Consider the following 18,219-nt stretch of genomic DNA (forward strand, 5'->3'; position numbering starts at 1 on the left):
TAGAACAAGGGAATCTTTTACTCTTTAATTAAGGTGTGTATGTAATGTAATTTGCTACCTGCTTAGCCTGTAACTTTGCTGTCTAAAGCAACAGTTTCATATATTCTGTTGCTCCTGTTTTATATAATAAACCAAGCTTCATTTCTTTGAGTGAGAGCTTCTTGTGGGCATAAGATTAAGGGTTAAAGCACATCCATAACAAGCACATGTTATAACTCTAGGAAAAGATCCTAAACCTCTCAGCAGTGAACATGAGTGCTGGCTGTGCACATGCGGGTCCATGTACACACTCGTAACAGAGAGGCATGAAACAAGGGCAGGGAGGAGGCAGGGCTGTGCTGGCCTGGAATGAACTGGATTACAAGCTGTTTTCATGGCTCTTGCTGGCAAGTATCAAGCCCAATCATGCTGCTGCGGCTGCTGCCACCAGCCCTGCCCCCCCCCCCCGCCCCCGCAAGTGGCTGGGTAGCAGATGTGGCAGTGGCTTTACCACTACACAAGGCTCCACTGGCAGGCAGGGTTGGGATTAGGATGGCAGCCTAAAACTTAAAGACCACCTTTCTATCATCCAGTGCACAAGCAGAAACATTAAAAAACCCTTACAAATATGGACAGACTTTACCTGATTTTATATTACAATTGTTCATGTAACAAAAGCTGATATACCACTGAGAAACTTTCTAAGATTCTCAAACATATTTTCTTTACATGCAGCCACATGGAAAATCTTTTAACATGACAAAGGGTTAGACTTAAATCATACTAAATCAATATCCAAGTTAGCAACCACATTATCTACTCCAGCAAGATATATTCCTAGAAGATAGCAAAACAGAATGTTAAGTGGGGAATGAAAAGTGAAGTCCAGGAGACTACTGGAATCAGACATGTCTTTTTAAATGTTGGGTACCTCCATATTGATAAGTCATTTAAGTAAAGCTATCTAGGCATGTTCTGCAACTTCTATCAAATACTGAACTCAGGAAGCTTTTTCTCACTAACTTTAAACCATACTGTTTCCCCATTAAATAGTTATCTTCTACTGAACATGATACTGAGAAAAAGACCTATGAGACTAGTTTCACAAAGAATGCTGATGAGCTTCTAATCCTGATTATGTACAGATGACCTGCCCAAGAATCTTACATAGTCAAAAGTTTACTACAGACCTAACAAAAATTGTTATAATATGGTGCATGAAGGAGAGAAGGGTGCTAAGAAAGTTTAGTGGAAGGTATGTTTAGACAAGAAACCTGTAATTTCACAAGATGCTACTTTTAACACATTTTAGTACAATTTCCTAACATACATTAATCCTGAAAAAATCTGCCCTCTCTAAAGAGATGAGTTAATAAGTAGCAATATTAATTGTATTTGAGTCAAAGTTTTCAGTCACACACGTTATAAAGCTAAAGGAGTTTATAAAAAAAACTATATAGCTAAATTTGTATGTATATTAAACCCTGATATTACAAAGGTTTTCAAGACAATTATTTACGCAATCTGACATACAAGAGTGACTATCATGAGTTCTGTTCTAGCCATTTTAAAATGTTATTTCTTTGAAAGAAGTATTTACCAGCTCCTTGTCTATATGTGTTCCTTCCATGCTGATGCTGAAGAAATGGAGAATGCCCTTGTGCAAGTTTGCAGTGCTATGAGCCTGAAGAAACCAGACCACACATAACTACTTTATAACAGTGCAGCCAACACAGATGTACAGCTGTATAAATCACTCTGTTGCAGCCAGTTATCTTGTAAAGATACTTAAGTCTTCCAGGCCAGTAACTACATCCAGCACAGGTCACATAATAACAGAATTGAGGAACATGGCATGCCTTCAATTCCCACCAAGGGAACACCAAAAAAGGAATTGAAACTATGTGGTTTGTGACTTAACGTTTAGCTACAGCAGTAGCTAAAAACGGCCTGCAATATGAATGTTTTGCTGTTAAGGCCCAAGGTTTTATCGTCACTGTGTTTGACTCAAATCCCCAAACTAAAAAAGGTCTCAAACACTGTACACATTTATATATTCATAAAAGCCAATTTTCTAGTTACGTGGAGCCTGAAAAGCTCTCTTGGGAATCTATAAAAAGTACTGCAGGTGGGAGGGTGGGGGAAGGAAGATCAATTCCCATTACAAAGCAGATGCCAAGAATCATTTTTCAAACTATAGCTTCTAAGGAACGAAATATAAGGTACAAGTTCCTACATACATATGTTTAGTTTGCACATAACACTAAACCATGTGATAGATACATGAGTAGGCTTCTGTGCTCCCCCCCACCCTTTCCTCCTCCCACGTAGACAGGAAGAGGACTTTGCTAAAAACTATCCTGTTGTTATGTAAGAAACCAAAATTGTGGTTTATAACTAATTTTGGTCTTCTTAACAATACACTTTCTTACCCCAGAGTTTAAGAACATAAGGCTGACATCCAATTCTTATAGCAGCCAATCAGATGTCTATAGGAAGTCCACAAGCAGGACATCAGAGCAACAGCACTCTGCCCATCTGAGATTACCAGCAACTGGTAATCAGAGGCATATTGCTTCTGACAATGGAGGCAGAACATAGTCAAAATGGCTAGAAACCAATGACAGCCATACCTTTCATGGTTTTGACCTAATCAAGTTTCAAAGGCATCCAACTTGGTAGACTTCACTACCTCTATAAAATGGCAATGAATGAAATGAATGAAATGATTTTTAAAATATATTTATTATTTATATGCTGCCCATCTGACCAGGCTGGCCCAACTACTCTGGGCAGCTCCCCAAAAAATATTAAAAACATGTTACTGTAAAAAACAAGCCTTTTAAATATTTATATAACAAACAATTGTGTGTGTGTGTGTGTGTGTTGAATTTCATAGCACTATGGCCACTGCTCCTAATTGGTTTAACAACACTTACATCCCACACCAGGTCCTCAGTGTCACTTAATTCCAGGGTCACTGACTGGTTCCATGAGAAACTATTCTAGGTCACAATGATTTAGGGTATCAAGAAATTTTTATCTCTTTGTCATGACTGGGACACATGTAGCCAGTCTACGTTAGAGTATTTGAAGTCACTTATTACTACATTACATCCTATTTTTCATGCCTTCTTGATTTCATTCTCAAGATCAAGATCAACCTGGGTGTTTTGTTCACTGGACAATAGTACTAATTATTCTTTGGGCCTGGTGTTTCCACCCACAGCAACTCTGTGGAGTCTGCCCTTTTGAGGATTTCTGTCTTGCTGGACTTTATGCTCTCTTTGAGGTATGGGATTACAGCACCTCCAGCACAACCTTCCCTGTCTTTCCTATATACTTTTTAACAGAGATAACCAGGTCTAACAGGTGTTTTTTTCCAGTCCACCAAGTTTCCCTTATGTCCATTATATCTATGCTCTTCTCTCAAAACCAAGGACTCTAGCTAATGTCCATTTTGGCTCACAGGCTTCTAGCAGTAGTAAATAAACACCCATAACTAGTGTGTTTGGTCTTTGGAATATGGGTTTTACCCTATGGTATGGTGCCTTTGCTTCTCTAATAGTTAGCATGTGCCCCTGCTTTCTCAATGCCTCGCTGTACCCATCCCCCATTTGAAAAATGATAAACATTTTATTCCTCATCCCTGGAATGGAATGGCCCCCACCCTATTAGTTTAAAGGCTGCTCTGCCACATTTTTTATTTTAAGGACCAAATGCAAAACAAGAAGTAACCATAATGTTAACCAAGGACCAGGTTCTTATATAATTAATACCTGGTTCTTAAACTAGATTCCTAAAATAGAATGGAACATTTTATAAACACAGCCTTAAAAGGCTTCACCAAAAAAGGATAGCTGTTTAACGAGTGCATTTTTTATAAAGCCAAATTTCAAATCTGCACATTTGCTATACCACGCATAAATACAGTAATGCAAGGCTGAGAAGTATGACATAACCTTTACAGTTGGGGCTGCTTAATTATTGTTTATAATACTTATAAACCACTTCAAAAAATGTAATTCCCAAAATGATATACAAAAGTATATCTGTGTGTGTGCGCGCGCGCGCACGCACATGAGCAAATATCTATTGTCAAACTTAAAACAAATGGTGAATTCCCTTAAAAATAAAGAGTTTTTAGATACTATAATGTCAACTAATAAATTGAATGATGGTACATCATCAGCTTTCAAAGGAGTGGAGCAGGGTGGGATGAACACACAGAGACACACATATACTTTCACAAGGTGACACACATTCTGGACAATGTCAGAAAAATTCAGCAGCAGTGCTGAACATTGGTTTGTGTTTGTCAAGTGAATGCTCAGTCTTTCATAAGTTCCTACAGATGTGAGAATTATTTTTGTTGAAAGCTTTCAAATATCACTTGCCTCCTACTTCTACCTAGACCAATGTGGTACTGCAGGAACTACTTCTCCATCTCCTCAAAAAAAACCCAGAGAGAATAAAGGTTTTAAGACTGTCACAAAACAATACAGGCATGATAGAAAGAATCAAAAAGCCTGGTTCTGAAGTCCTCTACTGATCCACATACAGTCCTCATAGCTGTTCACTCTGTTATGCCACAGAGTAAAGGAAATGACAGAAGAGCCAAGGCATTCAGACAATTTTCAAACCGAGGGAAAAGACTGCTTTTGAAAGCTAGGTCCACATGACATTGCTGTGCTCATTTAATGGAATAATTGAGTTGTTGCCACTGCCAACCTTTGTAAGTTGACTTGCACACTTTTATTCTTATCTGCTTATACTTATCTACCGAAATTATCCCAGTATGAACTTCTGAACCAGAGAGTGAAGGTTCTTGAAAACAAGTATTTAAAAAGTGCTAAAACAATAACAGAAGGAATATGACATACACAATTTCATACAGGGTAACTGACTTTTGGGAAATGTTGCTCATTTTTGTCCAGTCTTTAATATATGCCGATACTGATATACAGTACAAGAGTAGAGTGATAAATGTGATATATAGTTTATAAATGAAATGCAATGTGTTGAACCGCTTATTTTCAAACATATGTTTCTACTAATACACTATTTTTCTGAGTTTTGTTTTGCTTTACTCAAGCTTTTGAAATATATGAAATACCTTCATGTTGTAAGGCACTGTTCTAAACATTTGCAGGTACATTTGATGAACAACAAAATGATTATTTGTTTGCTGCATTTATGTCCCACCTTTTTCTCCAAGGACCTCAAGGTAGCATACAAGGTCTTCCCCACCTCACTTAATCCCCACCAGAACCCTTTGACGTAGGGTAGGCTGAGAGGCAGTGTGGCTTGCCCATGGTCAGCAAGTGAGCTTCTTGGCCAAATGGGGATTGACAATTCATCCCTGTACACTGCCAGTGCTTGCATTTCCTTTATGAAAGAAATGATTTTACACATTTCAGTTTTTAAATACTGGGTGGGTAGACTCACCAACTATGAAGTCAAATGAAAGTATTAATCAAATAGCACATGCACAGGAATTATTTCCAACAGTGTAAAAATATATATACTATAGATGGCCTTGGGGACATTATAAAGAACATTTCCCAATATGTAATTCAGAAATCAGAAACCAAAGGTCCATTCTTTGGTATATGGGCTGGTACTAGGTAAATAGACTGACAGACAGAATGGCACAGGACCAGGACCAGCTCTATAGGTAGGAACATGGAACTAACGGTCCATTCTTTTCCATGTGGGCCAGTACTAGGTAAATAGGAATTTGGTTGTCAGACAGAATGACACAGGGCCAGCCCCATCCCTATAGGCAAATAATACAAAATTAATTTCAAATGGCTGGTGGTCACTATAATCAGAGCCTGACAAGTGTGTGAGCAAGAACAGCTATATAATTAACTACGCGAGCTCTAGTGAGTGAAATATGTATTCCATTTTGGCCTTTGGGGCCCTTGCTGTTTAGCAGCATATAATTAGATTTGTAAAAGGTCTGATATACCCGCTAAATTGATTTTAGTGTCTCTTGAACTGGAGAGGGAAGTGGGGGAAGAACCATTGTCCTTCAATTCAAAACATGCCACTGCCTTGTCTAGGGTATTCAAATATAGGCAAGAGTAATAGCCAAGAGTAATTAGAAATTGCATATCATATAATCTGATTTTAAGAGTCTATTTTTCACTACACTAAGCAGCTTGCAGTTTCCAAAACGCTGCTTAAGTAGATTCCATTACAGATGATTAATTTAAGTGAACACTAGCAGCAGTGTGACTTGAAGAAAGATAGTGCAGATACACTGAATGCATCAAGTCTCAACAAAGAGTGAAACAAACAGATTTTGTTCTTATAGAACTAGGTCAATCAGCAGAAGCACTTTTTGGCATTTCCAGCTTGGTCCTCCTTTCATTACTGTGACAGAACATACTGTACTAAGCTACTACTACTTCAGGAGTTAGGAATAGACTCTGTTTAGCATAGGCCTGTGCCACTTTAGCTTTACACTCAATAAAAATAAAGAGAACTCAACTCACAATGTGTTCCTCTGAAGTATTGCTGATAGTATATCCCAAGCTTTCCTCTGAACCAGAGTACAACTCTAGACCTCAATTTCAAGCATGTTCTTTTGTGCACTAATCTAAATGTCATACAAATTGTCATATGAACTAAATGCATTCACCAGACATTCAAAATTTGAAAACATGAGTGCAGTTCTTAATTGCTTCTACAATCTCCCCTGACTAGGCAAAAGTGATTATTGCCAGAGCAAACAATAAATTATTTTCTTAAGAAGATCATCAGAGCTGCTGAAGGAAAAGAACTGTCAGATAATGTCAGCCGCTCCTTTTCTCAATCTCCTGGCAACATAAAGCTAGCCTCAAGAATAAGCATCTTTTACCCTGCTGATATTCTGACCACCTATGGAAGCAAGGTATTCCTCTTTTCTTGATTACAAACACACACTTTCACATTCATATAAATGGTCTCTCATTAGATCATCTGAAGCAAGCCTTGAGACTTTATTTCAGTATATTTTGAATCCAAAATACTGCATATGCTGTTCATCAGTATATTAAATATTCTATTGAATCCCATTGCTCATGAAGAATTAGTATCAAGCAATATTTTTAAATCACCTTTTTTTTTTGCTATCAACACTACAGTCTGAAGAGGAACCACCACACATCAATATGTACCAGAAACAAAGAAGCAAGTAATAATTTGGAATCATTATACAAAAGCTATTTGAATGCCTGTGATATGCTTCCAGTCACATTCCAGTCACATATTTTATACACAAGCAGATATTTTAAAGAACACAATGACCCCACTTGCACTTAACACTAAGCTAAACCAGGGTTTGGTAGTAATGTGCAGGTTGCTCAAGCAAAGATCAAAGCTCTACTGCTCCTCACTCAGGTGTTCTGCGCTCAGTCGTTCTGCTCTCATGCTACCCAGGGAAAAGCCATGGTTTGGTAAAGCATTGCACCTGAATGTTGGGAGTGAGACAAGCAAGTCACAAGCTGTAAAAAAAAGTTTGTTCTTGCCTTATCACTTGGAGTTTGTCTGAAGGTACAAACCACAAGCCTGGGTTTGAACACAATGCTAAGACAAATCATGGCTCAGAAGGAGCACTGTGGCTGCAAACTTTGCTCCAACAACCTGCATGTATTCTCATTCATGCTAAGTCATGGTTTGGCTTTCTGTGCTAACTAGATCACTGCCTAGGTTCATTACCTGTTGCAGCACCCTTTCTGCTATTAGCACAAGTGCACTTCAATTTCCATAGATGTCAAACTAGTTAGGTTGTATTTGTAGTTGAAGTATGATCCGCGTATCCTGTCCACACACCCTTTAAGTACCCCACAACACGCTGAAGGTTTTATATATGAAGAAAAGAATAGCTGTATCTATTCACAAGTATGGCTTATTGCCATGACCAAGATACTAGCTTCAGAAGTGCCAAGTGTGCAGTGTAATCTGACATATCTACAGTGGTACCTCATTTTGAGTCCGTCCCGTTTAGGGTCCACTTCGTCCAATGTCCGTGGCAAACCCGGAAGTACCGGAACTGGGTACTTCCGGGTTTGCCGCATGCGCAGAAGTGCTAAATCACGCTTCACGCATGTGCAGAGCAGCACTTTGTTGAGTGTCCCTTTCATTAAGCACCCAGGGCTCCGGAACAAATCCCAGACGCAAAGGGAGGAACAACTGTACTCAGAAGTCAAATCAGAAACTCAGAAAACTGTAGAGCTGGAAGGGATCCCTGAGGGTCATCTATTCCAAATCCTCGTGCAGGAATCTTAACTAAATCATGCATGACAGATGTCCATCTGGCCTTTGCTTAAAAACCTCCAAGGATGAAGAGTCCACCACTTTTCATGGGAGACTGTTCTACTGTCAAACAGCTCTTAGTGACAGAAAGTTCTTCCTGTTCCTTATGTTTAGTGAGAATGTATATTCTTGTAACTTGAATCTATTATTTCGGGTCCTAGCCTCCAGAACAGGAGAAAACACTCAATCCTCCATGTGACTGCCCTTTAGATACTTGAAGGTTGCTATCATATATATTCTCAGTCTCCTCTTTACCAAGCTAAACAGATCCAACTCCCTCAACTGTTCCTCATAAGGCTTGGTTTCCAGACTCTTGATTATCTTGGTCAACCTCCTCTGCACACATTCCAGCTTGTCAATATCCTTCTTAAATCGTAGTGCCCAAATCTGGAGACTGTACTCCAGGTATGGTCTGTTTGACCAAGGCAGAATAGAGCAGGACTATTATTTCCCTCGGTCAGGACACTATACTTCTGTTGATGCAGCTTAAAATAACATTAGTTTTGTTGTTGTTGTCGCTGCAGCATCATACTATAGACTCATGTTAAACTTGTGATCTATTAAGACCCCTAGATCCTTTTCACAAGTCCTACTGGTAAACCAGATGTCACAGAAACACAGAGTTGGAAGGGACCTACCTCCATTTTATATTTTTGCAGCTGGTTCTTCCTGCCTATGTGTAGAACCTGACATCTGTCCCTCTTGAAATTCATTTTGGCTCAGTTCTCCAGTCTGTTAAGGTAATCTTGAATCCAGAAAATGTCTTCAGCGACTTTGACTACCCCTCCTAGTTTGGTGTCATCTGCAAATTTGATGAGCATCCCCTCAATTCCTTCATCCAAGTTGTTTATAATGAATTTGAACAACAACAGGGCTAGGACAGAACCCTGAGGCACCCCACTTGTCAGTTTTTCCAAGATAACGTGTTAGTGAGCATTTCCCCATCTTCTCCAAGCAAGGGACCTACTACTTGGTTGTTCTTCCTCTTGCTTTGAACATAGCCACAAAAACCGTTTTTATTTCTAACCCAGAGGTCAGCAAACTTTTTCAGCAGAGGGCCGGTCCACTGTCCCTCAGACCTTGTGGGGGGCCGGACTATATGGGGGGGGGAGAGAACGAATTCCTATGCCCCATAAATAACCCAGAGATACATTTTAAATAAAAGGGCACATTCTACTCATGTAAAAACACACTGATTCCCAGACCATCCACATGCCAGATTTAGAAGGCGATTGGGCCAGATCCGGCCCCCGGGCCTTAGTTTGCCTACCCATCTTCTAACCTTTCTTGCAAGCGTGAGTTCATTCTGAGCTCTGGCCCATCTTACCTTGGCTATTTGTGTATATTCTTCCTTCATGATTTCTCCTTTCTTCACTACTTACCTCTCAGCTCATCTAAAACCTCCAACTGAGTTCAATGGGGCTTATTCCCAGGTAATTATGTATAAGATTACAGCCTAAAATGTTATAAATGAAGTCCTCACTGGCTTTCCACATATTATGTGTATTTTCATAACACAGGATTTCTCTAACCAAGATATGAGAGCAGTGCCCTCTAGTGCCTCTGCAACAGAACATCCTATATTTGTAAAAGCAAACTAAACCATAAACAACAAAAATTCTCACTGAAGCAGAGGTACCTCTAAACTATGTTTCAACTTAAAGTGAGATATATCATTATTTGGAAGTGTTTGTAAACGGCATATTCAAATATGTCAAAAGTCCTGAGCTGACACTCCCAGCCTTCATTTTAAAAAGGAGATGGGGTGGGGGGACAACAAGAACACATCTCAAAATTACCCAAGTCAGAAATGACAGAAGTAGAACGGAACATATTATGAGTGAGCAATTTTGTTCAAAGGTTTTCAGCAGCTGAACTTTACCAATCTACCTCTTGTCAGAGTCTTACTAGGCAGGTCAAACAGTTTCTAACCATTTTATGCAAGCCCTGGTCCTTCACCTAAGAAATTCTTTGTTATTTTGCATGTCCCATCAGTTCCCCACCTCCCAGCCTTGAATCATCAACAAAATTAAGGCAAACACAGACACCCAACAAATAATTCTGTAGGCAAGAAATAATTCTCAAAGATTCTCAAAAAGGAAGTTTATATTTTCAGAAAGGCAGAAGGAAGCAGCTATACACCTCTAACAAGAGAACTTCAGAGCATTAGGCCTTGTCCTAGCAGGGACTACCGGTAATTTTGAATCCCCATGGGATGTAATAAAGATCAGGTCGTCATCAGAAAGTCTCAAATGCTAGGTGAGTGCTTATATGAGTATCTTATTTTTAAAAAACTCCTTGACCTATCTACTGAATTTGAATGAATTGATGATGCTATTAGTCTCCTCTTTCTCTCCTCTTAGGGCTTCCCTGGCATTAGCCTTCTTAATTCCCCTCTCTTCTCTGCATCTCATTTGAGGATTTTTTTTTTCAATCTATCCTGCTTCTATTAAGATAAGAGCTTCTGTGCACCATAAAATATTCCATCACATGATTCTCTTCAGTGTAGTCCTAGACCTAGGCCATCAAAATCAATATTAAGTTTTGTCATTATTTTCAGTGAGCTAACTGTTGAGCAAGATAAAACCAATGCACACAGTGTCATATGTGGAGTTGTAATCCCATTCTTACACTTTTTATAGAGCTGCATATTATCTAGAATTGTGTGTACAATTACTTACAAGGTTAGCTAAAACTCACTCAAGGTGCAAAATAAAGTTAGAATTATTGTCAGGAACCATGAAATTCGGCTTAGCAAACTGTTTCATTCAAAAGGTGTCTTGATTAAGTCCTCAGCTAATACCCTTTCTTATTTTCACTAGTTTAGAAGCAGGCTAATCAAGTAGATTTGTTATTGCAAACTAAGTACATAACCTCAGTTTAGCTGGCTTTTGGAAGAGCCAATAAAAAGAACCAAAAAAATATATATGATAATATTGCAACCAAATGTTTTAAGCCAAAATACTTAACTCCTGTGAGAATGATGAAGAACCAACCTCATAACTGAGTAATGACTGAATGTGATTTATGAAGGACAATGCCATCAGGTGACAAGTTTGTGTAATTCTATAGCAGGAAGCCATATGTACAAGCTATTTTGAGTTAAGACATTTTTTTCTGGCACACACGTCTGTGAAATCCTATGCACAGTCCCACTATTAGCTAACAAAATAAAACACAAGGCACAATATGCATATACAGGGAAGTCAGAGCAATAGCAGGTAGAAAATATTTCACCCAATGTATTTTCATCATTTGGGGGGGGGGACTATTCCAGCTATATTCAGTTGTATAAACAAGAGCTAAATAGCACTGCACAAATACATATAGTTCCTTGCCTTTTTAGGATAGCCTGGCATTTATTAGATTTCAGTACTGCATTTTTAGACAGCTATATAAAGGCAGTCATGACTTTTTGAAATATTAAATGGTAATTGTGTTGGATCAAACCAGAGGGAAATGTTCTACATTAGAATCTGAAGAATTCCATCCTTATCTCAGGCTCATTAAATGCTAGGAAATTATCTAGTTCACTTATTAGTTCCTTTCATCTTCTTAATCTCCAATGGAACAGAAAATAGATTAGCATGCAAGCAAAGAGAGGAACCCTCTTTCCAGCATGTTCATCCTTTCTTGTTCCACCTACTTCAGGTAACTCAAAAGGAGGCGAGTGCTGTGTCACCATGGGGTGAAGTTCACCCCTTTCTCTCATATCCAATAGCCACCTGGTACAGCTAATTGTAACTATACACACGGATCACCTACATGAATCATCAGTGCAGAAGAGAATAGTAATAAATAATTAAAGCTATTTTAGTGGATTGGTTAGTTTAAGATTGATTATATGACCCTCAACAGATACTGTAGGAAGCTGTAGGCTCATTTCAACTGTTCCAAAAATACCCTTCCAGATTTCCAAGAACAGATTTCTGAGAAGCACTCAGGATGCTATAGATGTGTAGATTATAATATGCAGGATCCTGTATGTATAAGGTGCAGTAAGATTTGCTTGTCTTCCTAGGGCATTCATACTTAATGATTTATCATAAGTGCCGGATAAAATGTGATGTTGTCTTTTACTTTCAAGGAATTTTCATATTAGTCGATAGGAAACCCTCCAAAAAGTTAGCATGCAAGACGCTTCATCAGAAGATCAACACAGATCTAACCTCTAGCAAAACATTAAATCCTAATTGCTGGCATATTCCATAGAAAGGTTGCCTGAGAAGAATGGTTAATATTACCTGTGAAATATTATTAGTACTTGTAATACTACTGTGAAAGCCTTCAGATAGGTTCAGAAAACCTATATAGTATATGGTGCTTCAAACTGTAAATGGTAAAAAAGGCCTGATCAAAAATCATTGCCACAAAGCAAAAAAGTAGGTGCAATTGAACATTCTAGAACTACACGTAGCTGAAGAGCTAATTGTTGCAAAAAGGAAATACGCACAGGTCTACATCCGTTTCATTATAAAAACACTTTCATATTAAAATAAATGAGTTCTCTTTTCTTCCTAGACAGGAAAAGAGAACTAGGCAGACCACAATCTATGTAAGCTTATGAGAACAGGGACTATTAACCCTCTCCATGATTGTAAAACCAAATCCAATCTTCTCTAGCATCTTTCAGTGAATATATCATAGTCTCCTATGTAGAAATATATCTTAAAAGCAAATGTAGCAATTCAATTTTTGTAGTCATGCGTTTCTCTACTCAAAAGATTAATGGGCCCCCACCTCCTTCAAGAAGCTGGAACGACCGTCTCCTTCTGTAATCTGTAAGAATTCAAAAGATGCAAAATTATTCCCTCAAAAACTATTATGACCAAAAACAAAACAAAACATATTTGCAACAGATCACTCATACTCAGCATAATGAGAGGATAGCCAAAGAGCGCAAGAACCCACAGGGTCAAAGGAACCATTGCAGAATCAGCAATCGGATCAAATGCATCCTCCCTTTCTTAGACACTACCCTTCCCAGAGTAACATTCTGCTTGTCTGCTGTCAGACACTTAGCCCTAGTTACAAGCAACACTCAGATGAGGCAAGGTGGAGGGCAGAGGTGGTATATAAATGAAAGCAGTGCTAAGATGAGAGACCTGAACCCCTGCCAAATGAAAACTGCTATAGCTGTGGAGTCTTTCCACACCAGAAGCCTTGGCAAACAAGTGGGCAAGTAACTTTTGGAGATACACTCCAGGCAAAAAACCTGGCATGGTTTCCAAGTGTCACTTCTGTGTGACAGCTGAATATCAAAAAGATCAGACATTACTGTATTTGGATTTAAGGACATCTACTAACCACAGGAAAGGAACAAATCCGGTGGCTCCCCCCCCCCCTTGTTTGTGGCTGTTGGCAAACCTGAAGCTAAAGACTCTTGACTCTTTGTCCAAGAGATCTTAGGAACCCTACTTTTGTTCCCCTCATAGATCAGGAGTGATAACTCTTTTTCTATTACTGTCTTTTGCGCAAGTTAGCATTTTTTATTATGCCACCTCCAGTGTGCCAAAACCACACATTTGACATTTATTTACTTTGATTTAAATAGGCATACTCTAATTAATACATAGTTCAATACTACCCACAATGTAGTCCACCACAACTGTTTTGCCGAAAAACGAAAAAATAGACCACTACCTTTCTACATAGATTGTATCGAACAATTTGCTGTAGATGTAGATCCTAATATGCAGCAATCAAGTTAAATCCAGTACTTAAATTGTTTGCCACATGGTACTAATACATATTACTCTTCAGTGAACAAGCCAAATGATGCAGAGGGAAAGCTTTTACACTAGGTTGTTCACTCGCTTAACTTCGTTTGCTATCAGAAGAGCTTTCCATCTTCTAGTGCCATTTAACACTAGATTATCTGCCCCGGCACAGTCCCAAGGAACCTTGGGAATGAACGCAACCATAGCAGCAGGACAAAGTCATGGAAACACTCAATAAAAATCCTGGCTAACTCATCTAAAACGCAAGGGGGCAAAAAAAAAATCTGTGATGAACCACTAATGTTTTTTTTCCCCTAGTACCACTTTAAAAAGCGGGGAAGGGTGGGGTGGCGGGGAAGAGACAGACTGTGCCTCATTTCACCCCCAGCCATGAAAGAAAGTAAAGTGAATCACTGCTGAGTTATCTGCCACTTCCTTGAGCTGTGAGGACAAAAGAGCTGCTTCGGGTTAGCCATGTGTTTGCACTCACAAAGGAGTCAAGAGGAGCAGGAGGACAGAAAGCAAGCAAGGCATCTCACCAGAGATGCCCCTACCTCGCCTGCTGCACTGTGCCCAGGACACATGTCCTTATATATTATTATTATTATTATTATTATCATCATTACTACTACTATTACTATTATTAGTTCCCATAGGACAGCAGAGGCCAGCCCTGACTCGCCTATTATGTATCCTCCTTTACCCCGTTTGACACTTCCCAGCCCGAATGAAGGGAGCACGTTAGAAGGGTAAGAGGGAGAAGGGGGGGGGGGAGCTTCGAACAAAGAACCAGGCTCCCCCCTCCCCCTCCCTCTCTGCCCACCCCTCACCCTATCAAGAGCTCTTGCCTGAACAAAAGCAATGAGCCCAGACCAGCAGGAGCTGGTTGTGGAAAGGAAGGAGACGCGCGCCTCCCTCCATTTCCTCACACGCGCCAAGTGGAGGATTCATTCGGCGGAGATGATGCTGATGAGAAATCTTTCCATGAGCAAGAAAACCGCCCGCCCCCCCCCCCCGCACACACCCTCAAGTCTTAATTCCATCCACGTGTCACAACATTATTGCTCCTGTTGTTGTTGTTAGTAGTAGTGTTTGGCTGCGGGGGGGGGGGGAGGAAGCGCGAAGTGGAAGGAAGGGCTGAGGGGAGGCGAGAGAGAGAGAGACTGACACCTGTCGGTTTGTATGTGTGAGGGGGAGACTCGAGCCCGGAAAGCAAAGAGCGCCTGGCTTTGTGTCGCCTCCTCGGGCATTAATCCGGCGCCGCTTCCCCGTCACAGAGCCAGGGAGCCCAGTGAGGCGCCCGGCGGGGCTCCGCCCCCACAAAGAGGCGCAGCGGCGGCAAGGGCCGCCCGAGCCCTCAGCCCAGGGGAAAGGCGGGAGAGATAAAGGGGCGCGAGCGCCTCCCTCCACGTCCCCCCTCCCTCCCTCCCTCGCGCGCAACCGCCAACTCGCCAACTGCCATCCCGCCTCCTCCCGCCGCTCTTCAGTTACCGTTGTGAGTAGCGGTCTCATCTGCTCCCCTGACCGCTCCTCCTCCATGGTGCAGGGCTCGGGAGGAGAGAGGGTGGCTGCGCTGGAAGGAATAATAGTACTGGTACTACTACAAGCCGGCACTGTTCCTTCTTCTGTCGTCGACGTCGGCAGCACAACGAGGCTCCTGACTCGGCCGGCCGCTTTTTTCTCTTTCCCTTTTTTGCTCTCGCCGGCAGCCGCGCCGGCTCTACGCTTGGCCGCGCCCCTCGCCCGCCTGCGCGACTGGCAGCAGCGCCGACCAATCGGCGCGGGAATGCGGCTCCTCCTCCTCCTCCTCCTGGGCCGGAGGGATGACGCGGAGAGGCGAGGCGGCTCTCTCGCTTCTCTCTCTCTCTTCAGAGGCAGAGGGGGATTTACGGCGCGACCTTCCTCCTCCTCACTCAAGGGGAGCCCTTCATGCAGGGCGGCGCTGCCTCTCCGTCCCCGCCCCATGCACGCTGCTGCTTAGAAGTAAAAGTCCCTCTTGAGTACACAAAACACACACACAAACACGAGAGAAATCGAGCGAGGGGGAATAAATTGCTTCAGGGGGTTGTCTGAATAGGCGTCGACGGTGCTTGAGAGGCAATGTGGGGCGTTTTTAACCACAATCCCTTCGTGGCCCGAGGAAGAATGAATAGCTGTGCGAAGCCCTCGGAAGCCGCTCAGGCAATCTTGCTTTCAGTTTAGAACGGACCCCTTGAGGGGAAATAAAAAAATAAAACCTGCGGTCCTAATCCACGCACGCGAACAAACCACTATGGCGGATGAGATCATTAGGTGTGTTCCCCCCACCCCCCATAACGTTAAATGGCTGCTTCGGAAGCCGAAGTAATTCGGTGGATGAGTAGGAGCCAAACGGTGTGGTCCTACATACGTGTTTGTATTCGGAAGAAGCTGCCACTGAGTCCTCCACCCTCTTGGTTTTCAGCCAGGGCCGGCCCACCCATGAGGCAAAGGGAGGCTACCGCCTCAGGCAGTAGTATGCACAATGGGGCAGCAGGTCCCCCTGCAGAGCTGAGCCTCAGAGAGGAAGGGATCAGATGCACACAGGAGTAAAGTGCATCCATATAGGAAGAAGCCGATATGGATATTTGTAACTGAGTCAGATTTCAAGGTGCAGATATAAGCAGTGATTTTTTTTCTGGGGGGACGCATACCCCTAAACATTTTGTGAATCTAAGTTTGGCCTCATTGAGCGGCAGTATTTCAATATGAGTGGGGAAATGAGAGTACCCCTAAACATTTTTTTTAGGAAAAAAAGCACTGGATATAAGGTTGCCAGACATCTGGAATTTCCCGGACATACGCAAAACACTGTGGTTGGAAGCAGCGCCTGGGCGAAAATCGTCCAAAAAATAAAATGTCCAGGGAAATCTGGACGTAATGCTACCCATATTGGCAGCATTGTTTTTGCCAATTCTCCTTTAAAAAATAGCTCAAAAACATGGTGGTGGTGTTTTTTTGCAAGCAAAACAAAAAGCTCAACAACTTTGCCCAAAAAAGCTCAATGACTTTTGTGTCCCGATTTTCAATTTTTGAAATGTGGCAACCCAGTAGGCTACTATAGGAACATGCTTTATACTGGCTCAGCCTACTTGTCTGTCTTCCCCAATATTGCTACTCCATTTCATGGTGCCTCCTCAAGTGTTTTCAACAGGCCTGCTGAACTGAGATCCTTTTGTTCAGGGCAACCCTACAATGCTGTTAGAACTTAAACTCCAACTCCCATCAGCCCCAGCCAGTCTGGCCAATGATTAGGGGTAATGGGAGTTGCAGTTCACCAAAAATTGGAGGTTCACAGAGTCCCCATCCCTGCTTTAAGTAGAGATCCATGTAGAGCAAGTTTTCCTCCATTCTACCCAATAGTTCCTATGTTCACCTTTTCATTTCCAAAAATGCACTTCTTAATAAATATTATTCACAAATGATATGAGAAAGGGGGTGGGAAGATTGATAGGGCATGGGAAGAGAAATACCTATTTAATGAAGCAGCTATGTGTTAGTTTAATATGATTCATAATACCACACTTTAAGATGCACTTTCTAATAAATATATGACTTGAATGAAATGAGCAGAGAGATAGCAAGGACTTGTGATGGAATAAAAAGCTGTGTAATGAAACAACTATGTATCAAATTAGTATTATTTAATAATTTTAATGGTATATTTTAGAGTACAGGGGCTTCACGGGGTATGTTGACCAATAGTGACTCGCTCAGTAAACTAAATGGTTGAACGGAGATTTAAACCTCGGAATTCTGAGTCAAAACCTAATATTTTAACAGTACACATCAGTGCTGCTGGGTTTATATATGCAGTACCTAAGCACTGCATTATCATAATTAATTACTTACAATACTCAGATCAAAATTCAAAATGTATTGCATTGTTTCCTAAGTTCAAGGTGTCACAGGAACAGCATTGCACAAGATAACATTCTCTTTCCCACGAGAGTCTGTTTTGGGAGAACATGTTCTTCCCACACATGGACTCCTTGCACTGCTTCAGGGAGTGACCTCACTCTTAGCAGCTGCATAGCCAATTTACAAATGAGTTTGGACAACCTTTTGGCTCAGTATAAAGCACCCAATTAAGTCTATGTCAGTTCTCTAAATGTTTAAAATGTTTCCGGAATTAATGTTTCCACTTTGATGCCATCAGGTTTCTCAGTCCATCAGAACTCCTCCCCAGCCTTCATTT

General features: G+C 41.2%; 1 protein-coding gene across 9 annotated transcripts in view; it reads right to left on the reverse strand.

Moving 5' to 3' along the window:
* The window catches only part of SLC4A7 (solute carrier family 4 member 7), a 68,005-nt gene extending 50,387 nt beyond the window's left edge, over positions 1-17,618 (reverse strand). For 2 of the 9 annotated variants that reach the window (XM_081881855.1, XM_081881854.1), the window contains exons 1-2: positions 15,495-17,617; positions 13,024-13,062 (exon numbers count right to left, since the gene is read on the reverse strand). In XM_081881855.1, the coding sequence (XP_081737981.1) occupies positions 13,024-13,062; positions 15,495-15,968 (513 nt within the window). In that variant the 5' untranslated portion in view covers positions 15,969-17,617. Of the gene's footprint in view, positions 1-13,023; positions 13,063-15,494 lie in introns of all 9 variants that reach the window. The other 7 variants (XM_081881858.1, XM_081881857.1, XM_081881852.1 and 4 more) reach the window with 6 other exon arrangements.
* Between the last annotated feature and the right edge of the window lie 601 nt (positions 17,619-18,219).

Source organism: Podarcis erhardii (assembly GCF_964252035.2).
Source record: "Podarcis erhardii genome assembly, chromosome: 12".
NCBI lineage: Eukaryota > Metazoa > Chordata > Lepidosauria > Squamata > Lacertidae > Podarcis > Podarcis erhardii.